At 46.7% G+C, this 17,707-nt stretch overlaps 1 protein-coding gene across 1 annotated transcript in view; it reads left to right on the forward strand.

The window, feature by feature from the left end:
- Nucleotides 1-17,707, forward strand: part of tmem8b (transmembrane protein 8B) — a gene marked incomplete at both ends in the record, with an annotated part of 101,356 nt that overhangs the window by 48,248 nt on the left and 35,401 nt on the right. The window contains 3 exons of the mRNA XM_084180430.1: nt 15,382-15,478; nt 15,733-15,856; nt 17,119-17,261. Of these exons, the coding sequence (XP_084036556.1) occupies nt 15,382-15,478; nt 15,733-15,856; nt 17,119-17,261 (364 nt within the window). The remainder of the gene's footprint in view (nt 1-15,381; nt 15,479-15,732; nt 15,857-17,118; nt 17,262-17,707) is intronic.

Genomic DNA, 17,707 nt, shown 5'->3' on the forward strand with positions numbered 1-17,707 from the left:
CACCCTATTCTCTATATAGTGCACTACTTTAGACCAGAGAATGGCACCCTATTCCCTATATGGTGCACTACTTTAGACCAGAGAATGGCACCCTATTCCCTATATAGTGCACTACTTTAGACCAGAGAATGGCACCATATTCCCTCTATAGTGCACTACTTTAGACCAGAGAATGGCACCCTATTCCCTATATAGTACATTACTTTAGACCAGAGAATGGCACCCTATTCCCTATATAGTGCACTACTTTAGACCAGAGAATGGCACCCTATTCCCTATATGGTGCACTACTTTAGACCAGAGAATGGCACCCTATTCCCTATATGGTGCACTACTTTAGACCAGAGAATGGCACCCTATTCCCTATATGGTGCACTACTTTAGACCAGAGAATGGCACCCTATTCCTTATATAGTGCACTACTTTAGACCAGAGAATGGCACCCTATTCCCTATATAGTGCACTACTTTAGACCAGAGAATGGCACCCTATTCCCTATATAGTGCACTACTTTAGACCAGAGAATGGCACCCTATTCCCTATATAGTGCACTACTTTATACCAGAGAATGGCACCCTATTCCCTATATAGTGCACTACTTTAGACCAGAGAATGGCACCCTATTCCCTATATAGCGCACTACTTTAGACCAGAGAATGGCACCCTATTCCCTATATAGTGCACTACTTTAGACCAGAGAATGGCACCCTATTCCCTATATAGTGCACTACTTTAGACCAGAGAATGGCACCCTATTCCCTATATAGTGCACTACTTTAGACCAGAACCCTATGGCCACTAAATAGGGAAGTGTTCCAGTTGGAACACATTTTTATTTTCTGACTCTATCCAGTAACGTCATCTAGTTCTCCTCACATAGATATATAGATATAGAAAGATCTGGAAAGGAGAGGGAATTAAAGAGCAGAGAGGGAGGTGAAATGAATGCAGGGGAGTGAGCCCCACTGGAAGACTGATGGGAGTGTAGGGGACTGAGCCCCACTGGAAGACTGATGGGAGTGTAGGGGAGTGAGCCCCAGTGGAAGACTGATGGGAGAGTAGGGGAGTGAGCCCCAGTGGAAGACTGATGGGAGAGTAGGGGAGTGAGCCCCAGTGGAAGACTGATGGGAGTGCAGGGGAGTGAGCCCCAGTGGAAGACTGATGGGAGAGTAGGGGAGTGAGCCCCAGTGGAAGACTGATGGGAGTGCAGGGGAGTGAGCCCCAGTGGAAGACTGATGGGAGTGTAGGGGAGTGAGCCCCACTGGAAGACTGATGGGAGTGTAGGGGAGTGAGCCCCAGTGGAAGACTGATGGGAGTGAATTACAGGAGTTGAGAAGATTTCTCCTTCCTCTTTACTATAAACTGGACCTGCTCCTTCACTCTTGGGATTAGCCGCTCGCACATACACTCAGTCAATGTTTTGAGTGTTGGGCTGTCTCCTTCATTATCTGAAAAACAACACTTTTACACATTACCACGTTTTACTATAAAATGAAAATCAAATGCATAAAGACACACTAGGGATTGCAATTCAACTGGTTAACGCTGTAATGTCACCTTCATATTTGAACGCTCGATGAACAAGTGTAATTAACTTGTCTGCTGATGTATGGTAGCAGCCCAGGGCTGTGTTATAGATACAGTGAGGGAATAAAGTATTTGATCCCCTGCTGATTTTGTACGTCTGCCCACTGAGCTCTCCAAGGACGTCAGGGACAAGATTGTAGACCTACACAAGGCTGGAATGGGCTACAAGACCATCGCCAAGCAGCTTGGTGAGAAGGTGACAACATTTGGTGCGATTATTCGCAAATGGAAGAAACACAAAAGACCTGTCAATCTCCCTCGGCCTGGGGCTCCATGCAAGATCTCACCTCGTGGAGTTGCAATGATCATGAGAACGGTGAGGAATCAGCCCAGAACTACACGGGAGGATCTTGTCAATGATCTCAAGGCAACTGGGACCATAGTCACCAAGAAAACAATTGGTAACACACTACGCCGTGAAGGACTGAAATCCTACAGCGCCCGCAAGGTCCCCCTGCTCAAGAAAGCACATATACATGCCCGTCTGAAGTTTGCCAATGAACATCTGAATGATTCAGAGGAGAACTGGGTGAAAGTGTTGTGGTCAGATGAGACCAAAATGGAGCTCTTTGGCATCAACTCAACTCGCCATGTTTGGAGGAGGAGGAATGCTGCCTATGACCCCAAGAACACCATCCCCACCGTCAAACATGGAGGTGGAAACATTATGCTTTGGGGGTGTTTTTCTGCTAATGGGACAGGACAACTTCACCGCCTCAAAGGGACGATGGACGGGGCCATGTACCGTCAAATCTTGGGTGAGAACCTCCTTCCCTCAGCCAGGGCATTGAAAATGGGTAGTGGATGGGTATTCCAGCATGACAATGACCCAAAACACACAGCCAAGGCAACAAAGGAGTGGCTCAAGAAGAAGCACATTAAGGTCCTGGAGTGGCCTAGCCAGTCTCCAGACCTTAATCCCATAGAAAATATGTGGAGGGAGCTGAAGGTTCGACTTGCCAAACGTCAGCCTCGAAACCTTAATGACTTGGAGAAGATCTGCAAAGAGGAGTGGGACAAATCCCTCCTGAGATGTGTGCAAACCTGGTGGTGGGGGGTGGTGTACAGAAGATAGCCCGATTTGGTAAATGACCAAGTCCATATTATGGCAAGAACAGCTCAAATAAGCAAAGAGAAACGACAGTCCATCATTACTTTAAGACATGAAGGTCAGTCAATACGGAACATTTCAAGTACTTTGAAAGTTTCTTCAAGTGCAGTCGCAAAAGCCATCAAGCGCTATGATGAAACTGGCTGTCATGAGGACCGCCACAGGAATGGAAGACCCAGAGTTACCTCTGCTGCAGAGGATAAGTTCATTAGAGTTACCAGCCTCAGAAATTGCAGCCCAAATAAATGCTTCACAGAGTTCAAGTCACAGACGCATCTCAACATCAACTGTTCAGAGGGGACTGTGTTAATCAGGCCTTCATGGTCGAATTGCTGCAAAGAATCCACTACTAAAGGACACCAATAAGAAGAAGAGACCTGCTTGGGCCAAGAAGCACGAGCAATGGACATTAGACCGGTGGAAATGTGTCCTTTGGTCTGATGAGTCCAAATTTGAGATGTATGGTTCCAACCGCCGTGTTTTTGTGAGATGCGGTGTGGGTGAACGGATGATCTCCACATGTGTATTTCCCATCTTAAAGCATGGAGGAGGAGGTGTTATGGTGTGAGGGTGCTTTGCTGGTGACACTGTCTGTGATTTATTTAGAATTGAAGGCACACTTAACTAGCATGGCTACCACAGCATTCTGCCGTGAAACGCTTAGTGGGCTATCATTTATTTTTCAACACGACAATGACCCAACACACCTCCAGGCTGTGTAAGGGCTATTTGACCAAGAAGGAGAGTAATGGAGTTCTGCATCAGATTACCTGGCCTCCACAATCCCCTGACCTCGACCCAATTGAGATGGTTTGGGATGAGTCGGACGGCAGAGTGAAGGAAAATCAGCCAACAAGTGCTCAGCATATATGGGAACTCTTTCAAGACTGTTGGAAAACCATTCCAGGTGAAGCTGGTTGAGAGAATGCCAAGAGTGTGCAAAGCTGTCATCAAGGCAAAGGGTGGCTATTTGAATAATCTCAAATATAAAATATATTTTGATTTGTTTAACACTTTTTTGGTTATTACATGATTCCATATGTGTTATTTCATAGTTTTGATGTCTTCACTATTATTCTACAATGTAAAAATAAAGAAAAACCCTTGAATGAGTAGGTGTTCTAAAAATGTTTGACTGGTACTGTACACCAATGGGATATTGGAGCACCATTTTGAAGAGTCAGGCGTGGATAGAGCACCAACTTTGTTGAGTTTAGAAATCTGTCATAAACTGGGTCATCAATCCATCCAAATAGCTGATCCCGTGGATACTCACTGTTGGTGCAAGGACAACTTCTGGTATTTCTCTAAGAGATGCAAATAATGTATAACAACAACGAGTAAAAATAACATGGCAGCAACAACAGGAAGTACCAGTGCTGAGTCAATGTGGTGGAAAAAGTACCCACTTGTCATACTTGAGTAAAAGTAAAATACTACTTGAGTAAAAGGCTAAAGGTATTTGGTTTTAAATATACTTAATTATACAAAATTAATGCAATTGCTTAAATATACTTAAGTATCAAAAGTAAAAGTATAACTAATTTCACATTCCTTATATTAAGCAAACCAGACGGCACCATTTTTGTTTTTTTATATACATTTACAGATAGCCAGGGGCACACTCCAACACTCGGACATCATTTACAGATAGCCAGGGGAACACTCCAACACTCAGACATCATTTACAGATAGCCAGGGGAACACTCCAACACTCAGACATCATTTACAGATAGCCAGGGTCACACTCCAATACTCAGGCATCATTTACAGATAGCCAGGGGCACACTCCAACACTCAGGCATCATTTACAGATAGCCAGGGGAACACTCCAACACTCAGACATCATTTACAGATAGCCAGGGGCACACTCCATCACTCAGACATCATTTACAGATAGCCAGGGGAACACTCCAACACTCAGACATCATTTACAGATAGCCAGGGGCACACTCCAACACTCAGACATCATTTACAGATAGCCAGGGGCACACTCCATCACTCAGACATCATTTACAGATAGCCAGGGGCACACTCCAACATTCAGACATCATTTACAGATAGCCAGGGGCACACACCAACATTCAGACATCATTTACAGATAGCCAGGGGCACACTCCAACACTCAGACATCATTTACAGATAGCCAGGGGCACACTCCAACACTCAGACATCATTTACAGATAGCCAGGGGCACACTCCAACACTCAGACATCATTTACAGATAGCCAGGGGCACACACCAACACTCAGACATCATTTACAGATAGCCAGGGGCACACACCAACACTCAGACATCATTTACAGATAGCCAGGGGCACACACCAACACTCAGACATCATTTACAGATAGCCAGGGGCACACTCCAACACTCAGACATCATTTACAGATAGCCAGGGGCACACTCCAACATTCAGACATCATTTACAGATAGCCAGGGGCACATTCCAACACTCAGACATCATTTACAGATAGCCAGGGTCACACTCCAATACTCAGACATCATTTACAGATAGCCAGGGGAACACTCCAACATTCAGGCATAATTTACAGATAGCCAGGGGCACACTCCGACACCCATACATCATTTACAGATAGCCAGGGGAACACTCCAACATTCAGGCATAATTTACAAATATTTGTGTTTAGTGAGTCCGCCAGATCAGAGGCATTAGGGATGACCAGGGATGTTCTCTTGACAAGTCTGTGAATTGGACCATTTTCCTGTCCTGCTAACCATAAGAAATGTAACGAGTACTTTTGGTTGTCAGGGAAAATGTATGGAGTAAAAAGTACAATATTTTCTTTAGGAATGTAGTGGAATAAAAGTAAAAGTAGTCAAAAAATATAAATAGTAAAGTAAAGATACCCCAAAAAACTACTTAAGTATTTTTCGCGATCGTTGAGAGACGGGTCAGACCACGGTCAGGAGGTGCAGCGTGTCGCGGTCGTTGAGAGACGGGTCAGACCACGGTCAGGAGGTGCAGCGTGTCGCGGTCGTTGAGAGACGGGTCAGACCACGGTCAGGAGGTGCAGCGTGTCACGGTCGTTGAGAGACGGGTCAGACCAAGGTCAGACCAAGGTCAGGAGGTGCAGGGTGTCACGGTCGTTGAGAGACGGGTCAGACCAAGGTCAGGAGGTGCAACGAACATGTTTACTAGAACAGATAAACACTCGACAAAACAACGAAACGTGAATCTCAAACAGTGGCTCCAACACAACAAGCCAAACACCAGTCAAGATCCCACAACTAAGGTAGGCAACCGGGCTGCCTAAGTATGATCCCCAATCAGAGACAAGGAGCGACAGCTGCCTCTGATTGGGAACCACACCGGGCCAAACATAGAAATACACACACTAGATCCTAAACATAGAATCTAATAACATAGATCTCAAACGACACTCACACCCTGACCCAACCAACAAGAGTTCTCTCGATCAGGGCGTGACAGTACTTTACACCACTGTGTGCAGGGGTTCAAGGTAATTGAGGTAGCTATGAACATATAGGTAGGGGTAAAGTGACTAGGCAACAGGATAGATAATAGACAGTAGCAGCAGTATACTGTAGGTAGGGGTAAAGTGACTAGACAACAGGATGGATAATAGACTGTGGCAGCAGTGTGTGTGTGGCGTCAGTATGCATGTTGTGTGAGTGTGTGTGTGTGTGTGTGTGTGTGTGTGTTGGGGTGTCAGTGTAAGCATGTGTGAGTGTGTGGATAGAGTCCAGTGTGTGTGCATAGTCAGTGCAGGAGAGTTGTTAGTGGGTCAATGCAGGTAAATCCTGCAAGTGCTGAAAGATTATGAGGAGAAACAACAGTCCCTCTATTCCAGTGTTGGTTGTTTTCAAAAGACAGTGGGACACCATCAACTTGGGACACCATCAACATCAAGAATCCCCTACTTTACTCAAAGGTTATTTATTTGTCAAGATTTTTTACAAAGGAAGTTTCCCACTCGGTGCTGTCTAGGGTTGCAAAGGTGAACAACCGGTAGCTTTGCAACCCTAGTGTTGTCCGCTCAACAATTATTGCAAATTGTTCAGTTCTGCTCTGAGAGAACAACAGTGACTCATAGTTCACTGTAAAAAGTGGGAAGGCTTGTTAATGTAAAGTGCGTTTACTGATTGTGTCACACTCTGGCTCCGGGACTGTGTGTTAGAGCCAGGGTGTATTTCATTTGGTGGTGTTGGGGATGGGTGTGTTTCATTTGTTTGTGGTTAGTGGTGATTGGTCAATGACTCCCAATCGGAGGTAACGAGTGTCAGCTGTCGGCTCGTTATCTCTGATTGGGAGCCATATTTAAACTGTGTGTTTTCACTTTGTGGTTGTGGGTTTTTGTTCCATTGTTCTATGTTACGTGTTCCTGTTTAGTAGTAGTCACTGAGGACGTTACGATCGTGTTTTGTTTCGTTTTCGTGTGTGCGCTTTATTTAATAAAGTATGTACGCTTATCACGCTGCGCCTTGGTCCGCTCATTTTGAAGACGATCGTGACAGAAAAACCCACCATCAAAGGACCAAGCAGCGTGTCCAGGAGCCTAGGGTCTGGACATGGGAGGAGATTTTGGACGGAAAAGGGTCCTGGACTTGGGAGGAGATCCTGGATGGGATGGATCGCCGTCCATGGAGCGAAACTGTGGAGAGGCGACGGAGAGAGGAGCAACGGCGTCGGCAGGGCCATCGTCGGAAGGACGAGAGGCAACCCCAAGAAATTTTTGGGGGGGGGCACATGGCTTGGGCGGCTGGGCAGCAGGAGGCTGCCACAGGTAGACGTGGAGAGAAGGCTACCGGAGTACGGGAGCCATTGGCGAGTAGAGGGAGGGAAGTTGTTGTGGCACGGCGTGAGAGACTGAAGTGTGTTACCAGTCCGGTCCGGCCCGTTCCTGAGCCCCGGTTAAGGCCAGTGGTGTGTGTTCCCAGTACGGACCGGCCTGTGTCTACTCCACGCGTCAAAACCACGGTGTGCGTCGCCAGCCCAGCCCGGCCTGTTCCTGCGCCACGTAGGAAGCCTACGGTGTGCGTCGCCAGCCCAGCCCGGCCTGTCCCTGCGCCACGTAGGAAGCCTACGGTGTGCGTCGCCAGCCCAGCCCGGCCTGTTCCTGCGCCACGTACGAAGCCTACGGTGTGCGTCGCCAGCCCAGCCCGGCCTGTCCCTGCGCCACGTAGGAAGCCTACGGTGTGCGTCGTCAGCCCAGCCCGGCCTGTTCCTGCGCCACGTACGAAGCCTACGGTGTGCGTCGCCAGCCCAGCCCGGCCTGTTCCTGCGCCACGTACGAAGCCTACGGTGTGCGTCGCCAGCCCAGCCCGGCCTGTCCCTGCGTCACGTAGGAAACCTACGGTGTGCGTCGCCAGCCCAGCCCGGCCGGTTCCTGTGCCACGTACGGAGCCTACGGTGTGCGTCGCCAGCCCGGCCCGGCCTGTTCCTGCCACTCGCACCAAACCAGGGGTGCGAGTCGCCAGCCTGGTCCAGCCCGTTCCGGCTATTCGCACCAAGCCTCCTGTGTGTCCCCAGAGTCCTGTGCGTCCTGTTGCTGCTCCCCGCACTAGCCCTGAGATGCGTGTCCTCAGCCCGGGACCACCAGTTCCGGCACCACGCACTAGGCCTTGTGTGCGTCCCCAGGATCCGTCAGCCAGCCATGAGCAGCCAGATCCGTCAGCCAGCCATGAGCAGCCAGATCCGTCAGCCAGCCATGAGCAGCCAGATCCGTCAGCCAGCCATGAGCAGCCAGATCCGTCAGCCAGCCATGAGCAGCCAGATCCGTTAGCCAGCCATGAGCAGCCAGATCCGTTAGCCAGCCATGAGCAGCCAGATCCGTCAGCCAGCCATGAGCAGCCAGATCCGTCAGCCAGCCGGGATCCGCCAGAGCCGTCCAGCCGGGATCCGCCAGAGCCGTCCAGCCGGGATCCGCCAGAGCCGTCCAGCCGGGATCCGCCAGAGCCGTCCAGCCGGGATCCGCCAGAGCCGTCCAGCCGGGATCCGCCAGAGCCGTCCAGCCGGGATCCGCCAGAGCCGTCCAGCCGGGATCCGCCAGAGCCGTCCAGCCGGGATCCGCCAGAGCCGTCCAGCCAGGATCCGCCAGCCAGCCAGGATCCACCAGAGCCAGCCAGCCAGGATCCGCCATTTAGTCCGGTGCTGCCCCTTAGCTCGGTGTTGCTCCTTATCCTGGTGCTGTCCCTTATCCTGGTGCTGCCCCTTAGTCCGGTGCTGTCCCTTAGCTCGGTGCTGCTCCTTATCCTGGTGCTGTCCCTTAGTCCGGTGCTGCCCCTTAGTCCGGTGCTGCCTCTTAGTCCGGTGCTGCCCCTTAATCCAGGTGGGTTAGGTTGTAGGGTGGTCAAATGGAGGAGGCTACTAAAGCGGGTAGTGACTATGGTGGGGTGGGTACCACGACCAGTGCCAGAGCCGCCTCCGAGGAGCAACACCCACCCAGCCCTCCCCATTTTTTGGGTTAGGCGCGGTCGGAGTCCGCGCCTTTGGGGGGGGGTACTGTCACACTCTGGCTCCGGGACTGTGTGTTAGAGCCAGGGTGTATTTCATTTGGTGGTGTTGGGGATGGGTGTGTTTCATTTGTTTGTGGTTAGTGGTGATTGGTCAATGACTCCCAATCGGAGGTAACGAGTGTCAGCTGTCGGCTCGTTATCTCTGATTGGGAGCCATATTTAAACTGTGTGTTTTCACTTTGTGGTTGTGGGTTTTTGTTCCATTGTTCTATGTTACGTGTTCCTGTTTAGTAGTAGTCACTGAGGACGTTACGATCGTGTTTTGTTTCGTTTTCGTGTGTGCGCTTTATTTAATAAAGTATGTACGCTTATCACGCTGCGCCTTGGTCCGCTCATTTTGAAGACGATCGTGACAGATTGGTCTGTTACGTTTTGGTTCGTTCAAACTATTCTATTCAATTTGTCTAAAATCAAATAACCAATTTTGACAGTTCAATGTGATTTTCTGAATTGAATGAAAGCTTTTAAATTGCTTTTCAACATCTGATGTCACCATCTGACGACGCACTCAACTTCCACCATAACACCGTGCCACACTACAATTCACCAACATCAACTTGTAACATAACACCGTGCCACACTACAATTCACCAACATCAACTTGTAACATAACTAAAACAAGGAAAGAAGTAGCCAACACTTTTATTAGTGGTTATACACTCACCTGCCAGTTTATTAAGTACACCACCCCATTCACAGAAATGGTTCGCTCCTACAGACAGTGAGTCACATGGCTTGCTATATAAAGCAGGCAGACAGGCATCAAGGCATTCAGTTACTGTTCGATTGAATGATAGAATGGGCAAAACGAGTGACCTAAGCGAATTTGAGCTTGGTATGATCGTCGGTGCCAAGCGTGCCAGAACCAGTATCTCAGAGACGGCCGCCCTCCTGGGCTTTTCATGCACGACAGCGTCTAAGGTTTACCTAGAATGGAGCGACAAACCAAAAACATCCAGTCTGCGGAAGTCCTGTCAGAGAAAACAGCTTGTTGATGAGAATGGCAAGAATTGTGCAAGCTAACAGGTGGGCCACAAACAGACAAATAACGGTACAGTACAACAGTGGTGTGCAGAACGGCATCTCGGAACACACAACCCGTCGGTCCTTGTCACGGATGGGCTATTGAAGCAGACGACCACACCGGGTTCCACTCCTATCAGCTAAAAACAAGAAGAAGCGGCTCCAGTCGTCACGCGATCACCAACACTGGACAACTGAGGAGTGGAATAGCATCGCCTGGAACATGACAGCGAGTTCAGTTTATTTGAGTGGCCTGTGCAGTCCCCAGACCTCAACCCAATAGAGCATCTTTGGGATGAGATGGAACTGGCTGTTCACAGCATGAAAGTACCGCCGTCAAATCTGCAGCAACTGCGTGATGCAGTCCCGTCACCATGGACCAACATCCCTGTGGAAAGTTTCAGACACCTTGTAGAATGCCCCGAAGAATTCAGGCTGTTCCGGAAGCAAAGGGGGATCTGGTACTAGATGGGTGTACCTAATGAACTGGCCAGTGATTTGTATATTGTTCTAAATTGTTTTACAACAAACTTCTAATGTTCGGTAATATGTTACTGTAGCTTCTTAACACAAGCCACAGTTCTTAGGGTGAATGATACATCCCATGGTTTGTGGGACCTGCAGTTCTTAGACCCCAACAGAAACGGTGTGACACCTTTAAACAGAAACGGTGTGTCACCTTTAAACAGTGTGTTATAGTCATCACCTAGCAGGATGTTGTTATGTTATATAGTCATCACCTAGCAGGATGTTGTTATGTTATATAGTCATCACCTAGCAGGATGTTGTTATATAGTCATCACCTAGCAGGATGTTGTTATATAGTCATCACCTAGCAGGATGTTGTTATATAGTCATCACCTAGCAGGATGTTGTTATATAGTCATCACCTAGCAGGATGTTGTTATATAGTCATCACCTAGCAGGATGTTGTTATGTTATATAGTCATCACCTAGCAGGATGTTGTTATATAGTCATCACCTAGCAGGATGTTGTTATATAGTCATCACCTAGCAGGATGTTGTTATATAGTCATCACCTAGCAGGATGTTGTTATATAGTCATCACCTAGCAGGCTGTTGTTATAGTCATCACCTAGCAGGATGTTGTTATGTTATATAGTCATCACCTAGCAGGATGTTGTTATATAGTCATCACCTAGCAGGATGTTGTTATATAGTCATCACCTAGCAGGATGTTGTTATGTAGTCATCACCTAGCAGGATGTTGTTATATAGTCATCACCTAGCAGGATGTTGTTATATAGTCATCACCTAGCAGGCTGTTGTTATATAGTCATCACCTAGCAGGATGTTGTTATATAGTCATCACCTAGCAGGATGTTGTTATATAGTCATCACCTAACAGGATGTTGTTATGTTATATAGTCATCACCTAGCAGGATGTTGTTATATAGTCATCACCTAGCAGGATGTTGTTATATAGTCATCACCTAGCAGGATGTTGTTATATAGTCATCACCTAGCAGGATGTTGTTATATAGTCATCACCTAGCAGGATGTTGTTATATAGTCATCACCTAGCAGGATGTTGTTATATAGTCATCACCTAGCAGGCTGTTGTTATATAGTCATCACCCAGCAGGATGTTGTTATATAGTCATCACCTAGCAGGCTGTTGTTATAGTCATCACCTAGCAGGATGTTGTTATGTTATATAGTCATCACCTAGCAGGATGTTGTTATATAGTCATCACCTAGCAGGATGTTGTTATATAGTCATCACCTAGCAGGATGTTGTTATATAGTCATCACCTAGCAGGATGTTGTTATATAGTCATCACCTAGCAGGATGTTGTTATATAGTCATCACCTAGCAGGATGTTGTTATATAGTCATCACCTAGCAGGATGTTGTTATATAGTCATCACCTAGCAGGATGTTGTTATATAGTCATCACCTAGCAGGACGTTGTTATATAGTCATCACCTAGCAGGATGTTGTTATATAGTCATCACCTATCAGGATGTTGTTATATAGTCATCACCTAGCAGGATGTTGTTATATAGTCAACACCTGTCTTGAGATGTTGCTTCAATATATCCACATAATTTTCCTTCCTCGTGATGCCATCTATTTTGTGAAGTGCACCAGTCCCTCCTGCAACAAAGCACCCCCACAGCATGATGCTGCCACCCCGTGCTTCACGGTTGGGATGGTGTTCTTCGGCTTGCAAGGCACCCCCTTTTTCCTCCAAACATAACGATGGTCATTATGGCCAAACAGTTCTATTTTTGTTTCATCAGACCAGAGGACATTTCTCCAAAAAGTACGATCTTTGTCCCCATGTGCAGTTGCAAACCTTAGTCTGGCTTTTTTATGGCGGTTTTGGAGCAGTGGCTTCTTCCTTGCTGACCGGCCTTTCAGGTTATGTTGATATAGGACTCGTTTTACTTTGGATATAGATACTTTTGTACCTGTTTCCTCCAGCATCTTCACAAGGTCCTTTACTGTTGTTCTGGGATTGATTTGCACTTTTCGGACCAAAGTACGTTCATCTCTAGGAGACAGAACGCGTCTCCTTCCTGAGCGGTATGACGGCTGCGTGGTCCCATGGTGTTTATACTTGCATACTATGGTTTGTACAGCTGATGGGATCCTCCTCTTTTTAATAGAGGCCATCACTCTGTTTTCTCATGCAATTGCATAGCCTATAGAAATGTTACGCAACATCAGCTCATGGGGCTCTCATGAAGTGTTTGACTAGATTTTCCATCCCATTTGCATTGATGTCAGAGTGATTAGAGGGACAATAGAGTGCTGAGTACCAGGCAGTTAGCAAGTTTGGTAGGATACTAATGACCATCAGCAGCATCAGAGCTTGGAGAAGCCTAATTACCGTGACTAAACGGTCACGTGGAATTTGACTGCCTTCATGACTCGTGACCGCCGGTGTGGCGGTAATACGGTCACCATAACAGCCCTAATCACAGCCGCAATATTTGTGGCCCGTTGCCAAGAGAAAAGGGCCACCAGTGGAGCACAAACACCATTGTAAATACCACCTTTATTTATCTTCCCCCACTATTCGTACTACAACTATTTGCACATTGATAAAACACTGTACATAGTTAAAATATAACAATTTAAATACCTTTATCTTTTTTAAAACCTTTTTGAGTGCAATCTTCACTGTTCATTTCTAATCGTTTGTTGTTGATTTTGTTACATTTGTTTCTTCTGTTTTGTTTATTGTCGGTTTCACATGCTTTGACAATGTAACCATATGTTTCCCATGCCAATAAAGCCCAGATGAATTTAATTGAATGGAATTGAGAGAGAGAGAGAAATAGAGAGGGAGATGGAGAAACAGAGACTGACCAAATATCTGCTGTCCTCTAGAGCTTTAAGAGAGAGAGGGAGAGGCTGTCGAGCTGCCATATCCAGTTTGAAGACTGTGAGTCTGCTCCAATGTTTCTCTTTGATGGTTCTCATACAGGAACATCCCATGACGGGGGATTGTTAACCTATAAAGCGTTACATGGGCTTGCTCCTACCTATCTTTCCGAGTTGGTCCTGCCGTACATACCAATACGTACGCTACGGTCACAAGACGCAGGCCTCCTAATTGTCCCTAGAATTTCTAAGCAAACAGCGGGAGGCAGGGCTTTCTCCTATAGATCTCCATTTTTATGGAACAGTCTGCCTACCCATGTGAGAGACGCAGACTCGGTCTCAACCTTTAAGTCTTTACTGAAGACTTATCTCTTCAGTAGGTCATATGATTGAGTGTAGTCTGGCCCAGGAGTGTGAAGGTGAACGGAAAGGCTCTGGAGCAACGAACAGCCCTTGCTGTCTCTGCCGGGCCGGTTCCCCTCTCCACTGGGGTTCTCTGCCTCTAACCCTGTTGCAGGGGCTGAGTCACTGGCTTGCTGGTGCTCTTTCATGCCGTCCCTGGGAGGGGTGCGTCACTTGAGTGGGTTGAGTTACTGACGTGATCTTCCTGTCTGGGTTGGCGCCCCCCCTTGGTTTGTGCTGTGGTGGAGACCTCTGTGGGCTATACTCGGCCTTGTCTCAGGATTGTAAGTTGGTGGTTGAGGATATCCCTCTAGTGGTGCGGGGGCTGTGCTTTGGCAGAGTGGGTGGGGTTATATCCTTCCTGTTTGGCCCTGTCCGGGGGTTTCTTCGGATGGGGCCACAGTGTCTCCGGACCGCTCCTGTCTCAGCCTCCAGTATTTATGCTGCAGTAGTTTATGTGTCGGGGGGCTGGGGTTAGTTGGTTATACCTGGAGTACTTCTCCTGTCTTATCCAGTGTCCTGTGTGAATTTAAGTATGCTCTCTCTAATTCTCTCGTTCTCTCTTTCTCTCTGAGAACCTGAGCCCTAGGACCATACGTCAGGACTACCGGGCATGATGACACCTTGCTGTCCCCAGTCCGCCTGGCCTTGCTGCTATTCCAGTTTCAACTGTTCTGCCTGCGGTTACGAAACCCCTACCTGTCCCAAACCTGCTGTTTTCAACTCTTAATGATCGGCTATGAAAAGCCAACTGAGAGACCTGAGCCCTAGGACCATACGTCGGGACTACCGGCCGTGGTGACTCCTTGCTGTCCCCAGTCCGCCTGGCCTTGCTGCTATTCCAGTTTCAACTGTTCTGCCTGCGGTTATGGAACCCCTACCTGTCCCAGACCTGCTGTTTTCAACTCTTAATGATCGGCTATGAAAAGCCAACTGAGATTTATTCCTGATTATTATTTGACCATGCTTGTCACTTATGAACATTTTTGAACATCTTGGCATGGTTCTGTTATAATCTTCACCCGGCACAGCCAGAAGAGGACTGGCCACCCCTCATAGCCTGGTTCCTCTCTAGGTTTCTTCCTAGGTTTTCGCCTTTCTAGGGAGTTTTTCCTAGCCACCGTGCTTCTACACCTGCATTACTAGCTGTTTGGGGTTTTAGGCTGGGTTTCTGTACAGCACTTCGAGATATTAGCTGATGTAAGAAGGGCTATATAAAATAAAATTGATTGAATTGATTGATTGGCCTACTACAGGGCTCAGCGTTCGCTGTGCTGCCTTCTTAATCTCAACCTCCAGTGTTTCAACTCCATTTCCCGCTCCCAGCTCAGGACTGCAGTGTTGTTGTAAAATGCCATTCCATGCCATGCCCTATCTAACGGAGGTGTGTGTTTCCCCTGCAGTCTTCGTTGAGAGGAGAGAACATCACGGTATTTGGCTGTCTGAACCACGGCATGCCCCTGTCCCTGAGAGACAACTCCTCTGTCAAATGTGAATCAGGTAGGAGGAGCTTCTGGTTTGATATAACATATTGCAGAGATAACAGATATCACTATCCCCAGGCGTATTCCCATCAAATAAACGATAAGAAACTTGTGATAAAATAAATCTCTCTCCCTCCCTCTCTGTCTGTCTCCGTCCCTCTCTGTCTCCCTCCCTGTCTGTCTCCCTCCCTGTCTGTCTCCCTCCCTCTCTGTCTCCCTCCCTGTCTGTCTCCCTCCCTCTCTGTCTCTGCCCCCCCCCCCCTTCTCCAGATTCAGTATCAGGTTTCCTGTTGTCAGTAAACTCCAGCTCCAACGTCACTAAATTGAGGATCCCCTACCCCCAGACGGGCACCTGGTACCTCAGCCTGAGATCCCTCTGTGCCACCGAACATGGGTGAGATACCTGCTAATGCTAACTCTAAACTGAGTGTGGGTGAGCTGATGCCCTCCCTTACGCTCCGTTCTCCCCCATCCTGATGACAACCTCACCCTATAGATGCTAATGAAGATACAGTAACTATATAGATGCTAATGAAGATACAGTAACTATATAGATGCTAATGAAGATACAGTAACTCTATAGATGCTAATGAAGATACAGTAACTCTATAGATGCTAATGAAGATACAGTAACTCTATAGATGCTAATGAAGATACAGTAACCCTATAGATGCTAATGAAGATACAGTAACTCTATAGATGCTAATGAAGATACAGTAACTCTATAGATGCTAATGAAGATACAGTAACTATATAGATGCTAATGAAGATACAGTAACTATATAGATGCTAATGAAGATACAGTAACTATATAGATGCTAATGTAGATACAGTAACTATATAGATGCTAATGAAGATACAGTAACTATATAGATGCTAATGTAGATACAGTAACTCTATAGATGCTAATGAAGATACAGTAACTCTATAGACCTCCAGGCTGTGTAAGGGCTATTTTATCAAGAAGGAGAGTGATGGAGTTCTGCATCAGATGACCTGGCCTCCACAATCCCCCGACCTGAACCCAATTGAGATGGTTTGGGATGAGTCGGACTGCAGAGTGAAGGAAAAGCAGCCAACAAGTGCTCAGCATATGTGGGAACTCCTTCAAGACTGTTGGCAAAGCATTCCAGGTGAAGCTGGTTGAGAGAATGCCAAGAGTGTACAAAGCTGTCATCAAGGCAAGGGTTGGCTATTTGAAGAATCTCAAACATAAAATATATTTTGATTTGTTTAATACTTTTTTTGTTTACTACATGATTCCATATGTGTTATTTCATAGTTTTGACGCTTCGCTATTATTCTATAATGTAGAAAATAGTTTAAAAAAAAGAAAAACCCTTGAATGAGTAGGTGTGTCCAAACTTTTGACTGGTAGTGTATATGAGATTGAAGACTATAATATAACTACTTGATATCTGTTGTTGTTGTCCAGGTTTGAGCCGTGTATCGGGGACAGTGTATCGGGGACAGTCTAGCATTTAAGCAGACTGAATTTGATTTGATGACTGAGAAAGTCGTCAACCTCTCCCTAGTTGCGACTAAAATGTAAAAATGAACAACAAGTAAATGAGATGAGACTTAATATTTTTCACATTTGACGTCTGTGAGCCTGTAATGTGTGTGTGTGTGATGTTGTCAATGTTTGTTGTCCAGGTTTGAGCCATGCTCTAACATGACAGCGGAGGTGTACCTGCGCTCCTATCTGACCCCTTGCGTCAACGACTGTGGGACCTACGGACAGTGCAAACTGCTGCGCACCAACAACTACCTGTACGCTGCCTGCGAGTGCAAAGCAGGTGACTAATGTTCAAATCAAGTCAAAGTTGTTTGTTCAGTGCAGCAACATTATAGCCCTTAAACATCTGCAAAATAGTTTACTATTATAGAAATTCATAAATGGCAAAAAAAAGAATCATAAGGAGATACAGACGCTTTCGGAAAGTATTCAGACCCCTTGACCTTTTCCACATTTTGTTATGTTACAGCCTTATTCCAAAATGGATTAAAACCATTTTTTTTCTCCCCATCATCAATCTACACACAATACCCCATAATGACAAAGTAAAAACAGGTTTTTATAAATGTTTGATAACTAATTAAAGATTTTAAAAAACTGAAATTTTACATTTACATAAGTATTCAGACCATTTACTCAGTACTTTGTTGAAGCACCTTTGGCAGTGATTACAGCCTCAAGTCTTCTTGGATATGACGCTACAAGCTTGTCACACCTGTATTTGGG

This window comes from Coregonus lavaretus (genome assembly GCF_964263955.1).
Source record: "Coregonus lavaretus genome assembly, chromosome: 17".
NCBI classification, from domain to species: domain Eukaryota; kingdom Metazoa; phylum Chordata; class Actinopteri; order Salmoniformes; family Salmonidae; genus Coregonus; species Coregonus lavaretus.